At 50.6% G+C, this 13847-nt stretch overlaps 1 protein-coding gene across 3 annotated transcripts in view; it reads right to left on the bottom strand.

The window, feature by feature from the left end:
- The window catches only part of LOC112215838 (semaphorin-3B), a 68829-nt gene that overhangs the window by 1308 nt on the left and 53674 nt on the right, over positions 1 to 13847 (bottom strand). For all 3 annotated transcript variants that reach the window (XM_042299288.1, XM_024375266.2, XM_042299289.1), the window contains 15 exons: positions 13032 to 13094; positions 6697 to 6816; positions 6407 to 6500; positions 6048 to 6167; positions 4403 to 4545; positions 4058 to 4172; positions 3811 to 3880; positions 3495 to 3639; positions 3057 to 3276; positions 2691 to 2782; positions 2359 to 2400; positions 2032 to 2189; positions 1398 to 1453; positions 739 to 878; positions 1 to 607 (listed from right to left, as the gene is read on the bottom strand). The exon at positions 1 to 607 is cut by the window's left edge and continues 1308 nt beyond it. In XM_042299288.1, the coding sequence (XP_042155222.1) occupies positions 104 to 607; positions 739 to 878; positions 1398 to 1453; positions 2032 to 2189; positions 2359 to 2400; positions 2691 to 2782; positions 3057 to 3276; positions 3495 to 3639; positions 3811 to 3880; positions 4058 to 4172; positions 4403 to 4545; positions 6048 to 6167; positions 6407 to 6500; positions 6697 to 6816; positions 13032 to 13094 (2082 nt within the window). In that variant the 3' untranslated portion in view covers positions 1 to 103. The remainder of the gene's footprint in view (positions 608 to 738; positions 879 to 1397; positions 1454 to 2031; positions 2190 to 2358; positions 2401 to 2690; positions 2783 to 3056; positions 3277 to 3494; positions 3640 to 3810; positions 3881 to 4057; positions 4173 to 4402; positions 4546 to 6047; positions 6168 to 6406; positions 6501 to 6696; positions 6817 to 13031; positions 13095 to 13847) is intronic.

Here is a 13847-nt window from a genome sequence, read left to right as displayed (position 1 = left end):
CTATCAGTCTCTGTCTCTCTCTTTTCCTCTTCCTTCTCTTCCCTCTCTTCCCTCTCTCGCCACCCTCAGTCTCTCTCCTTCTTTCTCTCCTCTCTCTCTGTTGTCACTCCCCTGCGCTGCGTGGTGCTCGTGGGGAGGGTTTCCCGTCGTGGGTTCGGCGGTTCCTCCCCTTGCGGATGTCCTGCAGATGCTTCCACTTCTTGTTAGGGGGCCGGACCACAGGACCGATGGGCGGGGCCTGTTTGTCGGGAGAAGACGGGAAGCTCTTGTCCGATTGGGCGCTCTTGCGCGCCCACACCTGCTCACAGATCTGATCCACGGTGCTGAGGTTCGGGTGGTCCACAAGCTGCATGAAGTCCCGGTACCACAGCTTCTGATTGGTGGAAGGTGGGCCGCCGCCTCCGCTGCGGGGGTCCAATCGAAGGAGAGGGTCGGCGGCCGGGGAGGAAGAGGAGGAGGAGGGTACTACCTCCAGGGTGATGCCCAGTAGGGTCTGGGTGAAGCCGTGCTCCATGGCGTGGCACTGGTAGAGGCCCACGTCCCGCTTCAGTACCCTCCTCACCAACAGCCCCCGCTCTGTCTGCAGCACACGGTCATCCAGGCGCGGCTGGATGACATCACACACAGACAGAAACACACACAGCAGAGTATTAGAGCTTGTAACAGTCAATGTGAACCAAAAATCCTTTGAATACTGTTGAAAACAGTATGTCTCTTCACTGTGATTTTGCCTTTTACCTCTTCCTTGGCGTTGTGGGGTTGTTTCTGGAAGGTCCAGGTCACTCTGGCCTGCAGGGATTTGGGGATACACTCCAGGAAGGTGCTGCTCCCTTCCACCCCGAACAGCCTCCTCTCTGCCACCCGGTGCTTGTGGTGGTCTACAGTGGGCGATACACATCATCAGATAACGTGAGCTAATGTGAGATTACAATTGTATATTTATTTTACAGTCTTGAGGTGGCCAACATATTATTCCAAGCAGTAAAAAAGTGTAAGGCAATCACCATGTGATTGTGTGCCGTTTTGTCCCTTGTCACAGCCAAACTCTGAGATAATCCCACTGACCTTTCCCTGTCTTGCGCAACACCCTCACCGAGCACGATATGACATAATTGTGTGGAATCGTCACGTTATGCCTTTGTGTAACTCATCTAATACGGCCCAAAGAGAGATTATGGCACAGAATCATACTAATCACCCTGCCCTCTCTGGGTGGGAGCATGGGAGAGAGAGTTAGCTCCTTGGCACAGTGTTTCCCGAATCCTAACTTGAAATCTGAGTGCGTAACTAAAAAACGTCTAGTCTCCCATTGATATCAGCATGATTTATGAGTCTGAGTTCAGAGCTCAGTTTGTGAGTCCTGAGTTCAGACTTAGTGCAGAGTGAAAGAGTCTTACCTCCTGAACACAGGGTGTTGGGGTCTCCATTCCTCACGTCCTGACGACGGAAACGCCTGGAGAACAAGGACAGATATGTCTGTCTGATCGCTTGGGATGATAGTGACTAGGGTTCTACCAGGAACCAAAAAGGTTTCTCCTATGGGGACAGCTGAAAAAACCCTTTAGGAACCCTTTTTTTCCTAAGAGTGTAGTCAGCTGGGGTTTGTATGAGTAGGGTTTGGGGTGTTTAGATTTGGCTGGTTATAGCGGATCAGGTTTGGTGAGTTTACAGTTTTAAAGGTGGTGGAGGAAGTTGGTTATGGTTCAACAGTTGGATAGCTAGCGTGTTTACTGTTTGGTGTTGGGTAGGTAGCATGCTGGGTTGTAAGTTCGAGTTTGTGTATTTGTTTACCGTCTGGTGTTGGGTAGGTAGCATGCTGGGTTGTAAGTTCGAGTTTGTGTATTTGTTTACCATGTGGTGTTGGGTAGGTAGCATGCTGGGTTGTAAGTTTGAGTTTGTGTATATGTTTACCGTCTGGTGTTGGGTAGGTAGCATGCTGGGTCGTAAGTTTGAGTTTGTGTATATGTTTACCGTCTGGTGTTGGGTAGGTAGCATGCTGGGTCGTAAGTTTGAGTTTGTGTATTTGTTTACCGTTTGGTGTTGGGTAGGTAGCGGGTGCAGGAGGTGCCGTCCCAGGCGCAGTAGGGGTCTCTGGCCAGGCAGCACTCAGCACAGGCCTTCCCATAGATACTGCAGCGATGCAGAGGAACCTGGGCCAGACCCGTGTCTGAGCCCACATACAGCTGTTGCTGTGGACAGAGAGAGAGCGGAGAAATGTTAGTGGCCCACAGTCAAATGACTTGATATTAAACATCTTGTGAATACATTATTAGAGAGCTGGTCACATGTTCTCTTTTAGCTTCTAGTTGTTGCCCTGCAGCCCCTAAGATGATATGTTAGGGTTTAAGAGACTCTTACCCGTTTTGAGGATATCTGCATGTTGATGACGGATGAGGCATCCTGTAGAGCAGAACAAACGGTTAAGAATCACACTTTTAAATAGAAACGTAAACATAGACTTGCATGTCTTTAAATATACACATGCAAGCCAGAGGAGGCTGGTGGGAGGGGCTATTGGAGGACAGGCTCCGTGTCAAGGCTGGAATGGAAGAAGTGGAAGAATATCAAACACGTGGAAACCACGTTCGACTGCGCTCAATTTATTCCATTCCAACCACAATGAGTCCTCCTCTTGCTCCTCCCACCAGCCTCCTCTGACGCCAGCAGAACGATGGATGGGGCCCCCTCACCTTGAACACCTCTAGCTCCTCCAGTAGCAGGTCCTCCATGTTGTTCCAGCTCTCTTTCGGTACAGAGATCACTTTCAGCACCGTCCCTTTGTCTGCGACACACCCACACAGAGTTTCAGACTGGATCCCACAATCCATCCATATTCAATATACACTCTGCTCAGTAATATACATTCTATTTAGTATAACACATAGAATCCTAGGGTCAAGAGTACCATGTGGATGGCATGAATGACCCTGGGTGCCAGTCTGTTCCTGCTGTTTGGCTCGACAATGTCAGCAAATGGAGTTGTCGAGAGCACAAGCAGATCTGGGACCAGGCTAAGCATGAATCTTCACGGCCACCTGTAAGAGTAAGGTGGTTACCTGTGCCAATGAACATGACATCATAATGCCCGTCTGCGGCGCCCACCCGGTCCACAGCGATCTGGGTGAAGCTGTAGTCTACGTTGGTCCTCAGGAAGACGGGCCGGCGGTTCAGGGGGTACACGGGGTTAAACATGAGAGGGTGGTGACGGGCAAACTGGATCACGTCGTCAGGGAAACCCTTGGTGGACTCGAAGCTGCCGAATGTCTTGCTGGGGCACTAAGGGGTCACACAGGGTAACAGTACAGAGAGGTTATTATGAGGTTATTATAAGATTATTATGAGATAAGACGGGTCACATGGGCTCAGCCCAGGGTTTAACATCGGCCAAACAGAGCTATCACAATGGTGATTGTTAGTATAGTTAATGAGCTAAACTACTGATGTTAAAATATCCCATTCAGTAAATTCCTACTGAACTGATGTAGGCTACGTACCATGCCAGGGCGTGGGTAGGGGACTTTGCCCTGGAAGGGGACCCACTGGTAGTTTGGACCCTCTTTGTGGGCGAAGGGCCCCAAGAAGGCCCTGCGGATGTCATTCATGGTGTAGATACACACGGCTGATCCCTTGAATACACTGCTGCTGGGAGGCAGGGGACGCACAGTTAGAGACATAGCCTACTATAAAACACACAATCACAGTCAGGAACACAAACACACAAACACACACACACATGCACTAGCACTCATATGCACACACAAGCACAAGAGCACACAATAACTCAATCCATCCCCTGGTTTGAACTCTGACCTGGAGGTAGAGAAGACAGTGTAGACCAGAGGGTTCTTCCTATCCTTGGTCTGCAGCAGGAACACATCCCCTGTGGGAGGAACACCGGTCAGAGGGTAGAGGTCAAAGGTCAGAGAAACACAAACATAACCTCCGGCTCTGTCCATTTAGCTCAGATGAATCTTCATTGGTTGAATCCCGTGCTCTGGTGGGGCCTGGAGCGACAGCTAGGATCAGATAACGCACTCGGAGTGTAGCGGCTACTTACTGAGCTCGTCAAAGTACGTGTCACTGCCGTCACTGCCCGGCACAGAACAGATGAGACGAGTCTTCAAGAACGTGGTCCACTTGTTGACCAGACTACGCTGGCCACCCATATCATTCTGCAACAACATTATAGACCAAAGTTCAAAGGTAAATATTCAGGTGATACTAAATCATTGCCGTACATACTTAAACATCAAGTGCCATTGAGACAGCATAGCGTATGTGTACGCCAGAGCCTAAGGATAAGGTTACGAGTGTATGGCTATAGTATTAGCTACGTTACAATACGCCACACTTTAAGCTACGGTGTAATACAGGCACGGTGTAATCTGAGCAACGTTCTCACCCTGCAGAGCTGTCCGATACGGGAGTAGGTGGACTTCCCCAGGCCCTGAGCCTCCACCGCCGTCTCCCGGAAGAAGAAGAAGATCTTATCATCATCTGGGTTCTCACTCTCCGGCACCCAGAACGAACCCACAAACTTAGGCTCTGGTGGGGAAGGACATAGCGAGGGTTATAGCTCTAAGAATTGTATTAGGCACTTACCGTGCATTCGGAACGTTTTCAGACCCCTTGGCTTTTTCCACATTTTGCTACATTACAGCCTTGTTCTAAAATGGATTAAATCGTTTCCCCCCCCGTCATCAATCTACACACGATACCCCATAATGACAAAACAAAAAGAGGTTTTTGGAAATTGTTGCAAATAAAAACAGTTACAGCCTCGAGTCTTCTTTGGTATGACGCTACAAGCTTCTCCCATTCTTCCCTGCAGTTTCTCCCATTCTTCCCTGCAGATCCTCTCAAGCTCTGTCAGGTTGGACGGGGAGCGTCGCTGCATAGCTATTTTCAGGTCTCTCCAGAGATGATCAATCGGGTACAAGTCCGGGCTCTGGCTGGGCCACTCAAGGACATTCAGAGACTTGTCCCAAAGCCACTCCTGCGTTATCTTGGCTGTTTGCGTAGGGTCGTTGTCCTGTTGGAAGGTGAACCTACGCCTCAGTCTGAGGTCCTGAGCACTCTGGAGCAGGTTTTCATCAAGGATCTATTTGTACTTTGCTCCGTTCATCTTTCCCTTGGTCCCTGCCTCTGAAAAACGTCTTCACAGCATGATGCTGCCACCACCACCATGCTTCACTGTAGGGATGGTGCCAGGTTTCCTCCAGATGTTACGCTTGGTATTCAGGCCAAAGAGGTCTTGGTTTCATCAGACCAGAGAATCTTGTTTCTTTTACAGAGGAGTGGCTTCCGTCTGGCCACTCTACCATAAAGGCCTGATTGGTGGAGTGCTGCAGAGATGCTTGTCCTTCTGGAAGGTTTTCCCATCTCCACAGAGGAACTCTAGAACTCCAGAGCTGTCTCTGAGCTCTATGGACAATTCCTTCGACCTCATGGATTGGTTTTTGCTCTGACATGCGCTGTCAACTGTGGGACCGTATATAGACAGTTGTGTGCCGATCCAAATCATGTCCAATCAATTTCATTTACTACAGGTGGACTCCAATCAAGTTGTAGAAACATCTCAAGGAGGATCAATGGAAACAGGATGCACCTGAGCTCAATTTCGAGTCGCATAGCAAAGGGTCTGAATACTTTCCAAGTGCGCCGTACACGAGGCATTATATGTGTGTCTCATAGAAAATGTTACCGCATGATACAGACACAATCAGACACGGGCCGAGATGTGCTGACAAATGTGCTCTCATAGGAATTTTCCGAAAAGTATCCGCGACACTAACTTACATAGGTACACACACACACTTTGACATACAGTTCACACACACACTTTGACATACAGTTCACACACACACTTTGACATACAGTTCACTTGGCATGGAATAGAAAGGATCAGCAACTGGAGGGCAGTGTGAAGAATGATGATGCTAATTGGACAAACAGATCAACATTTTCAGAACGTTTTTATGCTGATAGTTTTTGCACACACACACACACACACACACACACACACACACACACACACACACACACACCGTTGAGCCATCGTGAGTCGTGTTGTTCGGTGCGAATGGAGGGTCGTCCCCCCAGACTGCGGAAGATGGTGAAGTCTCTACCCATGAGGTCAGTGGCCACGCCCGCATACAGCTCGTCACCTTGGAGACGGGAGGAGAGGACGACAACATGAGGTTGCTATGGACAACATGAAGTTACTATGCTACCTGTGTAAGTGACTGCAGTGCCATTTAGAACCACCAAAGGGACCTCTGATCTAGGATCAGATTAACCTGGCTACTTCCCATTCTAAACCGTTAGGAGGAGGAAAAGGATTTGACCCTCTATCAGCAACTTCCACCGACTCCGTCGGAGAGGGGGACTGAGGGGGTGGGCTCACCTATCAGCACCGAGGCTGCAGGGTGACGGGGGTCATATGGACTCTTCCCTTTCCCATCCTCCATTTTGGACGGGTCGATCCTGAACACGTGGTCCTGGAGGCGAGAGAGAAAGGGGGGGGCAGTGTGTAGGAGGAGATGGGGTTACAGGGCGGAGTACAGCCGTAGACACACAGTTTGAGCTCAGATAGCTGCTCCTACATGGTCTCTACTGTGTGGATGAAACAAAGAGAGCCAGGGAATAGTAGGAGGGCAGATGAGCTGGAGGTGTGTGTGTGTGTGTGTCTCTTACCTCCATCTTCTGTCCCACCTCTACGAAGGCGCAGGTGGGATGGAAGGCTCCGGTTCCACAGGTGTACAGGTGAGTGCGGTTGTAGTGGTGGACCATCTTCACGTAGTTCACACAGTCTGTCTGCAATGCGAACACATCCGAACACAGCGGTTTAACAATGTCCCTTCTCCCGTCAGCTACCAGCATCCCCTCGTTAAACCTTGACGTTAGACCTTCACAACACATTCTTCACGTATCGTACACTGTCTGCCTGTACAAACATGATTGGGTTCTCTCCTCCTGTCTCCACCACATTGTTTTTGTATTCCCTCCTCCCTCCTCCCTCCTCCCTATCCTCAGATCCACTTTCGCCTTTCTGTCTGACATCAACTGTCCCCAACTGTCCCCTTCTTGGTTGTATTACATAGTGATCCTGGTCATCAGTGGACCATGGTTAGTTATAACTGAGTAGCTTCCTGGCAGCCCAGATGAAAGAGGAGAGGGAGAAGAAAGAAGAGAAGAGATGAGAGAGGAGATGAGGAGAGAAGAGGAAATGAGAAAGGAGAAGAGAGGAAGAAGAGAGGAGAGGAGAAGAGAAGAGAAGAGGGGAGAGGAGAGAAGAGAAGAGAGGAGAGGAGCAAGGTAGGGAGCTGAGAGGGGAACCTGGGCACAGTGACTACCCCTCACGGTGACTACCCCTGACGGTGACTACCCCTCATGGTGACTACCCCTCACGGTGACTACCCCTGACGGTGACTACCCCTAATGGTGACTACCCCTCACAGCAACGACTCCTGAGGGTGACTATCCCTCACAGTGGCGACTCCTGACAGTGACTATCCCACACAGTGACTATCCCTCATGGTGACTACACCTCACAGTGACTACACCTCACAGTGACTAACCCTCACGGTGACTACCCCTGACGGTGACAACCCCTCATGGTGACTACCCCTCACGGTGACTACCCCTGACTGTGACTATCCCTCACGGTGACTACCCCTCACGGTGACTACCCCTGATGGTGACTACCCCTCACGGGGACAACCCCTGACGGTGACTACCCCTCACAGTGACAACCACTCACGGTGACTACCCCTGATGGTGACTACCCCTCACGGGGACAACCCCTGACGGTGACTACCCCTCACGGTGACAACCCCTGACGGTGACAACCACTCACAGTGACTACCCCTCACGGGGACTACCCCTCATGGTGACAACCCCTGACGGTGACAACCACTCACGGTGACTACCCCTCACGGTGACTACCCCTGCTGGTGACTACCCCTCACGGTGACAACCCCTGATGGTGACAACCACTCACGGTGACTACCCCTCACGGTGACTACCCCTGACGGTGACTACCCCTGACGGTGACTAGCCCTCACGGTGACTACCCCTGCTGGTGACTACCCCTCACGGTGATAACCCCTCACGGCGACTACCCCTGACGGTGACTACCCCTGACGGTGACTACCCCTGACGGCGACTACCCCTCACGGTGACTACCCCTCACGGTGACTACCCCTCACGGTGTCTACCCCTGACTGTGACTACCCCTGACCGTGACTAGCCCTCACAGCAACGACTCCTGAGGGTGACTATCCCTCACAGTGACAACACCTCACAGTGACTACACCTCACGGTGACAACCCCTAACAGTGACTACACCTCACGGTGACAACCCCTAACAGTGACTACCCCTCACGGTGACTACCCCTGACGGTGACTACCCCTCACGGTGACAACCCCTGATGGTGACTACACCTCACGGTGACTACCCCTGACTGTGACTATCCCTCACGGTGACTACCCCTCACGGTGACTACCCCTGACAGTGACTACCCCTCACAGCAACGACTCCTGACAGTGACTACCCCTCACGGGGACTATCCCTCACGGTGACTACCCCTTCACGGTGACTACCTCTGACGGTGACTACCCCTCACGGTGACAACCCCTGACGGTAACTACCCCTCACTGGCCTGTCGCCCCCAAAATGGCCCCTCGCTGGAGCATAGCAGGACTCCTACAAAGTTGGATCCGCAGGCCCAGAGCAGAGAGGGTAGGCAGGGTGGAACACACAGCACAATGGGCCCTGAGTTACATGTTGTGACTGAGCCACACACAGGGAGGGCTAAGGAGAAGAGGTTTAATATGACCCCATCTTACCCCATACACCCCCGTTTAGCCCTACCAGACTGACCAAGGCCTTTACCTCTGATTGAGACATTCAGAGAGGTTAACAATCGAGGTTAACAACCACCCCCCTCCTCCTACCCTCTCCCCTTCATTCTGTCCCTCAGCGCAGCACCAGCTGTTCTGTTCTCCACTCCCCTAATGTAATTATCCATGGGGCCATCCAGCCCAACGTTCCCCTCTTTCTTTTTCACTCTCTGTTTCTCAGAGCAGGTCCTTGGTCCCCCCAGACACCAGCTACTGAACCACGCACACAGAGACACACACAGAACGTACGGACGCACACACACACACACACATCACATCCGTCTCTCCAGAGTCAGGTTTCGCCCCTCATCCCTCTGGACCCCCGGGGAACATCGGAGACGAGGTTTACAGAGAGATCTGGCACTGCGCCGTGGAGATGTCTCTTCTCTCGCTCGTGTGTGTCGCCTGCCCTTTCTGTCAGTGTCTCTGTTTGCCCTGCTGTTCACTGGATCCACTCCTTGTCTGTAAATACGTGAACTTTGTGTCTGATTCGGTTCTGTTCTCTGTGATCAGCCAGTGTCAGCGTCCCTCTAGGTCAACCTGAAGGTTTATAAAGCCTGTGTCCTTCAGCTAGGGGATTTATGCTGAGAGGAAAAACATCTGAGGAGCCTTTTCACCTCACTAAATATAACACACTGAGTAGTCCACGTATCATCGGCAAGTGTGTGTGTGTGTGTGTGTGTGCGTGCGCGTGTGTGTGTGTGTGCGTGTGTGTGTGCGTGTGTGTGCGTGTGTGTGTGTGTGTGCATGTGTGCGTGTGTGTGTGTGTGTGTGTGTGTGCGTGTGTGTGTGTGCGTGTGTGTGCGTGTGTGTGTGTGCGAGTGCGTGTCACTAAACTTTAAGCCTGCCTGTGAGTGTTTGATGTTGAGCCGCAGTTCAAACATGTAATTTTCTGTTAACCAGACATGTCTCTGTTTTCTTTATTCAGTCTATATCCCTGGCTGGCTGCCCCGCCCTAGTGAGTGACAGACACCTTTGTGTGCCCAGTGACGCTGCAGCCAAGCCTGGCCCTGACGGCTAACCGGAGTTCTGCCCCATTAGCCAAGACACACACAGCCCTGCTGCCCTGGAGCAAGGGGCTTCCACAGAGCCTGGAGGGTTAAGAAACCGGGTGGGTCAGACCCAATTAAGCTGTTGACAAACAAAGCAGTATCAGGGCCTCTGTTTATCCAATAAGGGGGGTACCTCTCCACACCATCTTTTAATGCGCTGCACACCCTGCCACCTTTTCCCTATCAAACCACCCTACCCTACCCACACTCCCTACCCTACCCGCACACACAGACCATGGAGTGCAGAGCGAGGTTAGGCCGACAGGGCCGGTGGGCAGATGGAGGGAAGCCTTGATGTGTGGCCATGTGACGAAGGGAGAAGAGTGAGAGAGAGAGAGAGAGAGAGAGAGAGAGAGAGAGAGAGAGAGAGAGAGAGAGAGAGAGAGAGACAGAGAGAGAGAGAGAGAGAGAGAGAGAGAGAGAGAGAGAGAGAGAGAGAGAGAGAGAGAGAGAGAGAGAGAGAGAGAGAGAGAGAGAGAGAGAGAGAGAGAGCGAGAAAAGTGTCTTTGAGAGAGGTGGAGGAGGGGGAAATTGTGTCACTGTTCCCAGTGTCAGAATCAGACTCCTGGCTTCTTAGGTCTGCTCTTCATCCCTATACCTTGTTCCTCTCCTCTCCTCTCCTCTCCTCTCCTCTCCTCTCCTCTCCTCTCCTCTCCTCTCCTCTCCTCTCCTCTCCTCTCCTCTCTCTCTCTCCTCTCCTCTCCTCTCCTCTCCTCTCCTCTCCTCTCCTCTCCCTCCTCTCCTCTCCTCTCCTCTTTCTCTCCTCTCTTCTTTCCTCTCCCTCTCCTCTTTCATCTGGGCTGATATCGCTGCCAGGTGTGTGTGTGTGTGTGTGTGTGTGTGTGTGTGTGTGTGTGTGTGTATCTGTGTGGCTTAGGCAGTGTCAGAGTGAAAGCCATTATCTGGTCTCCTGGGTCTAGGCTCTGTCCTTGGTGTTTAAGTAAAGCCACAGTCTGACTACGCTGAGCATCACTGATAGGACGTGGGGGGGGTCTGAATGCACCGTGGAGGATGAAACACAGCTGTTTGTCCTCTCTCTTTCTCTTTAATTCATTCTGCTAAAGATAGAGGTGAGGTTATGATTCATTCTGAAAGGTCTTGGGCTTTATTTGACTTAGGAAAAAAAGGTGGCCTGTGGTATAGATGGCGTGTATGTGTGTGTGTGTGTGTGTATGTTTGTGTGTGTGTGTGTGTCTGCCTGTCTGACTCTATAAGCTCTCAGGGTGGTGTTGAGTTTAGCTGACTATGAGGTCCTTATGTCACATGAGAGATACACACACACACACACACACACACACACACACACACACACACACACACACACACACACGGTGACCTCACTCTTGACCCTAATTATAGTGATGTGTGTGTCTCTGGAGGGCAGGGAAGACACAATTGTTACTGTGAATTTTGAAACAAGTTCTCTCTCTTTCTCTCCTTCCCTCTTTCTCTACATGTCCCCTTTTCCCCTCATGCTCTCCTGTGCTAGACCGTTCCCAGAGAAACAAAGACACTTATTTATTTTTATGGCCCAGACCAGGAGTCTCTTTGTCCTCTCTCTCTCTCTCTCTCTCTCTCTTTCATCGAGACAAAACAGGCTCCGTTTTCCACGGGCATGATTCCTCTCACAGCCCAATGCCGTCGAAACACCCACCAGCTCAGCTCATTAAGCGTCAGAGTAATATACAGCGCTCACTTCACACAGCCAGTAAAAACAGGTCACAACGGACCAGTTAGATCTGTTTCAACCACTGCCGCCTTTCTGTCAGACTGCTTAGCCTGCAGTCCTAGCCAACAGTTCTGGTATATACTGTCTGGAAAACATGGGATTCATTTGGCAATTGCTTAGAAGAATGGATGCTACCTGGCTTCGGTGAGATTGTGGAACGGCAAAATAATTAGCCAGCCAAACTGCCAGAAGTAACCTATGTGTTTTGTGATTTTTATTATCTTTTGTGATTTGTGATTGTATTCTTTTGTATTTTAAAAAAAAACTCAATCTATTTCCTTCTACTGTAAAGTGGTTCCACCTCCATCAAAATGGGAGCAGTCTGCCACTGTGAACCGTATCATTCTTAGCCATTCACTTAATGAAAGAAGTTTCCTGGATGATCCCTCTACCCTGGTTCTCACAGAGCTCCAGTGTACTAGGTACCGTCAGTGTCACTCTCTTACTGTAAAACATGACTGAGTTCTCTCCACATTGTCTTCGTGGTCCCTCTATCCCCCTCCTCCCTCCTCCCTATCCTCATATCCACTGTTGCCTTTCTGTCTGACATCAACTGTCCCCTTCGGTATCTTGGTTGTATTACATAGTGATCCTCGACATCAGTGGACCATGGTTAGTTATGACTGACACACACGCACACACGCACGCACGCATGCACGTGCGCACGCACGCACGCACACACACACACACACACACACACACACACACACACACACACACACACACACACACACACACACACACACACACACACACACCACCACACACATCCCACCAAGCACATCCACGCAAACAAGCTAACATGCATATACTGCACGTGAATACATACATACACACTCACATACTGATACACAATTAGCTTCCAGTGAGGGAGATAGATGAGTGTGTAAAGTGTACATTTTGGTGGTCCGAGTGGCCTGAGGACTTTGTAGGGTGGGTCAGTGGAGCCCTACCCTGCCCTGCACCCAGAGGAAGGAGTGCTAAGGCCCCAGGGCCAGACAACACAAACAGCCCAGTCTACCAACCCTTTACAGTAGTTCACTGGAACATAGCACACACTGCAGTGACTACCACTTCCTCTCTATATGACTGGGTGAAAGACAAAAGGAGGATTGGGAAATCAGTGTGAGATGTGTCTGGATACACTGCGGCTTTAGCTGGGTGGTGATACTGAATGAGAGTGGTGTTGGGAAGCTGGTTTAGTTCCATCTGAGAAGTCCTACATCCTCAGTGTCTCCGTGAGATTCAGTATATCATGATAAACAGGTCTTTGGAAAGAAAAGTCTTTTAAAAGCTAAAAAGAAAGTATTTCAATTGTAGTAATAGTATCAGCGTTTGTCACTCACGTTGATGTCCTTTCCTGCCCAGTTACACTCCTCCCTCCAGTCCACAGGGGCCGGCCAGTAGATCTGAAACACAGAGGTCAGAGGTCAGGGGTCAAGGGAGGCAGCAGGATGGAGGTATGTCTGGGGTCGCGACCTTGAGCAGGAACAGGCCCGCCTGCCACCCTCAGGGAAATGTTTCTAAAGGAGCTTTCCTCCTCCTCTCTGTCTCTCCTCGATCTCTCATCTCTTCTATCTCTCCTCTTCACTATCTCTCCTCTCCTCTATCTCTCCATCTCTCCTCTATCTCTTCTCTATCTCTCCTCCTCTCTCTCCTCTCTATCACTCCTCTATATCTCTCCTCTCATCTATATCTCTTTATCTCTCCTCTCCTCTATATTTCCTCGTCTCTATCTCTCCTCTATCTCTCTCTTCTCCTCTTTCCCTCCTCCTCTCTCTCTCCTCTCTCTCCTCCTTTCTATCTCTCCTCTCTATCGCTCCTCTCCTCTATCTCTCCTCTCTATCTCTCGTCTCTCTCTCCTCCTCTCTATCTCTCCTCTATATCTCTCCTCAAAATCTCCTCTCCTCTATATCTCCTCCTCTCTATCTCTCCTCTATCTCTCCTCTTTCTCTCCTCCTCCTCTATCTCTCCCCTATCTCTCCTCTCCTTTCTCTCTCCTCCTCTCTCTCTCCTCTATCTCTCCTCCTTTCTATCTCTCCTCCTTTCTATCTCTCCTCTCTCTCTCCTCTATCCCTCCTCTCTCGCTCTTCTCTCGCTCCTCTCTAGATCTCCTCCTTTCTCTCTCCTCCTTTCTATCTCTCCTCTCTCTCTCTCCTGTC

This window comes from Oncorhynchus tshawytscha, linkage group LG16 (genome assembly GCF_018296145.1).
Source record: "Oncorhynchus tshawytscha isolate Ot180627B linkage group LG16, Otsh_v2.0, whole genome shotgun sequence".
NCBI lineage: Eukaryota > Metazoa > Chordata > Actinopteri > Salmoniformes > Salmonidae > Oncorhynchus > Oncorhynchus tshawytscha.
The sequence above is the reverse complement of the archived record's forward strand: the minus strand, read 5'-3'. Positions and strand labels throughout refer to the sequence as shown.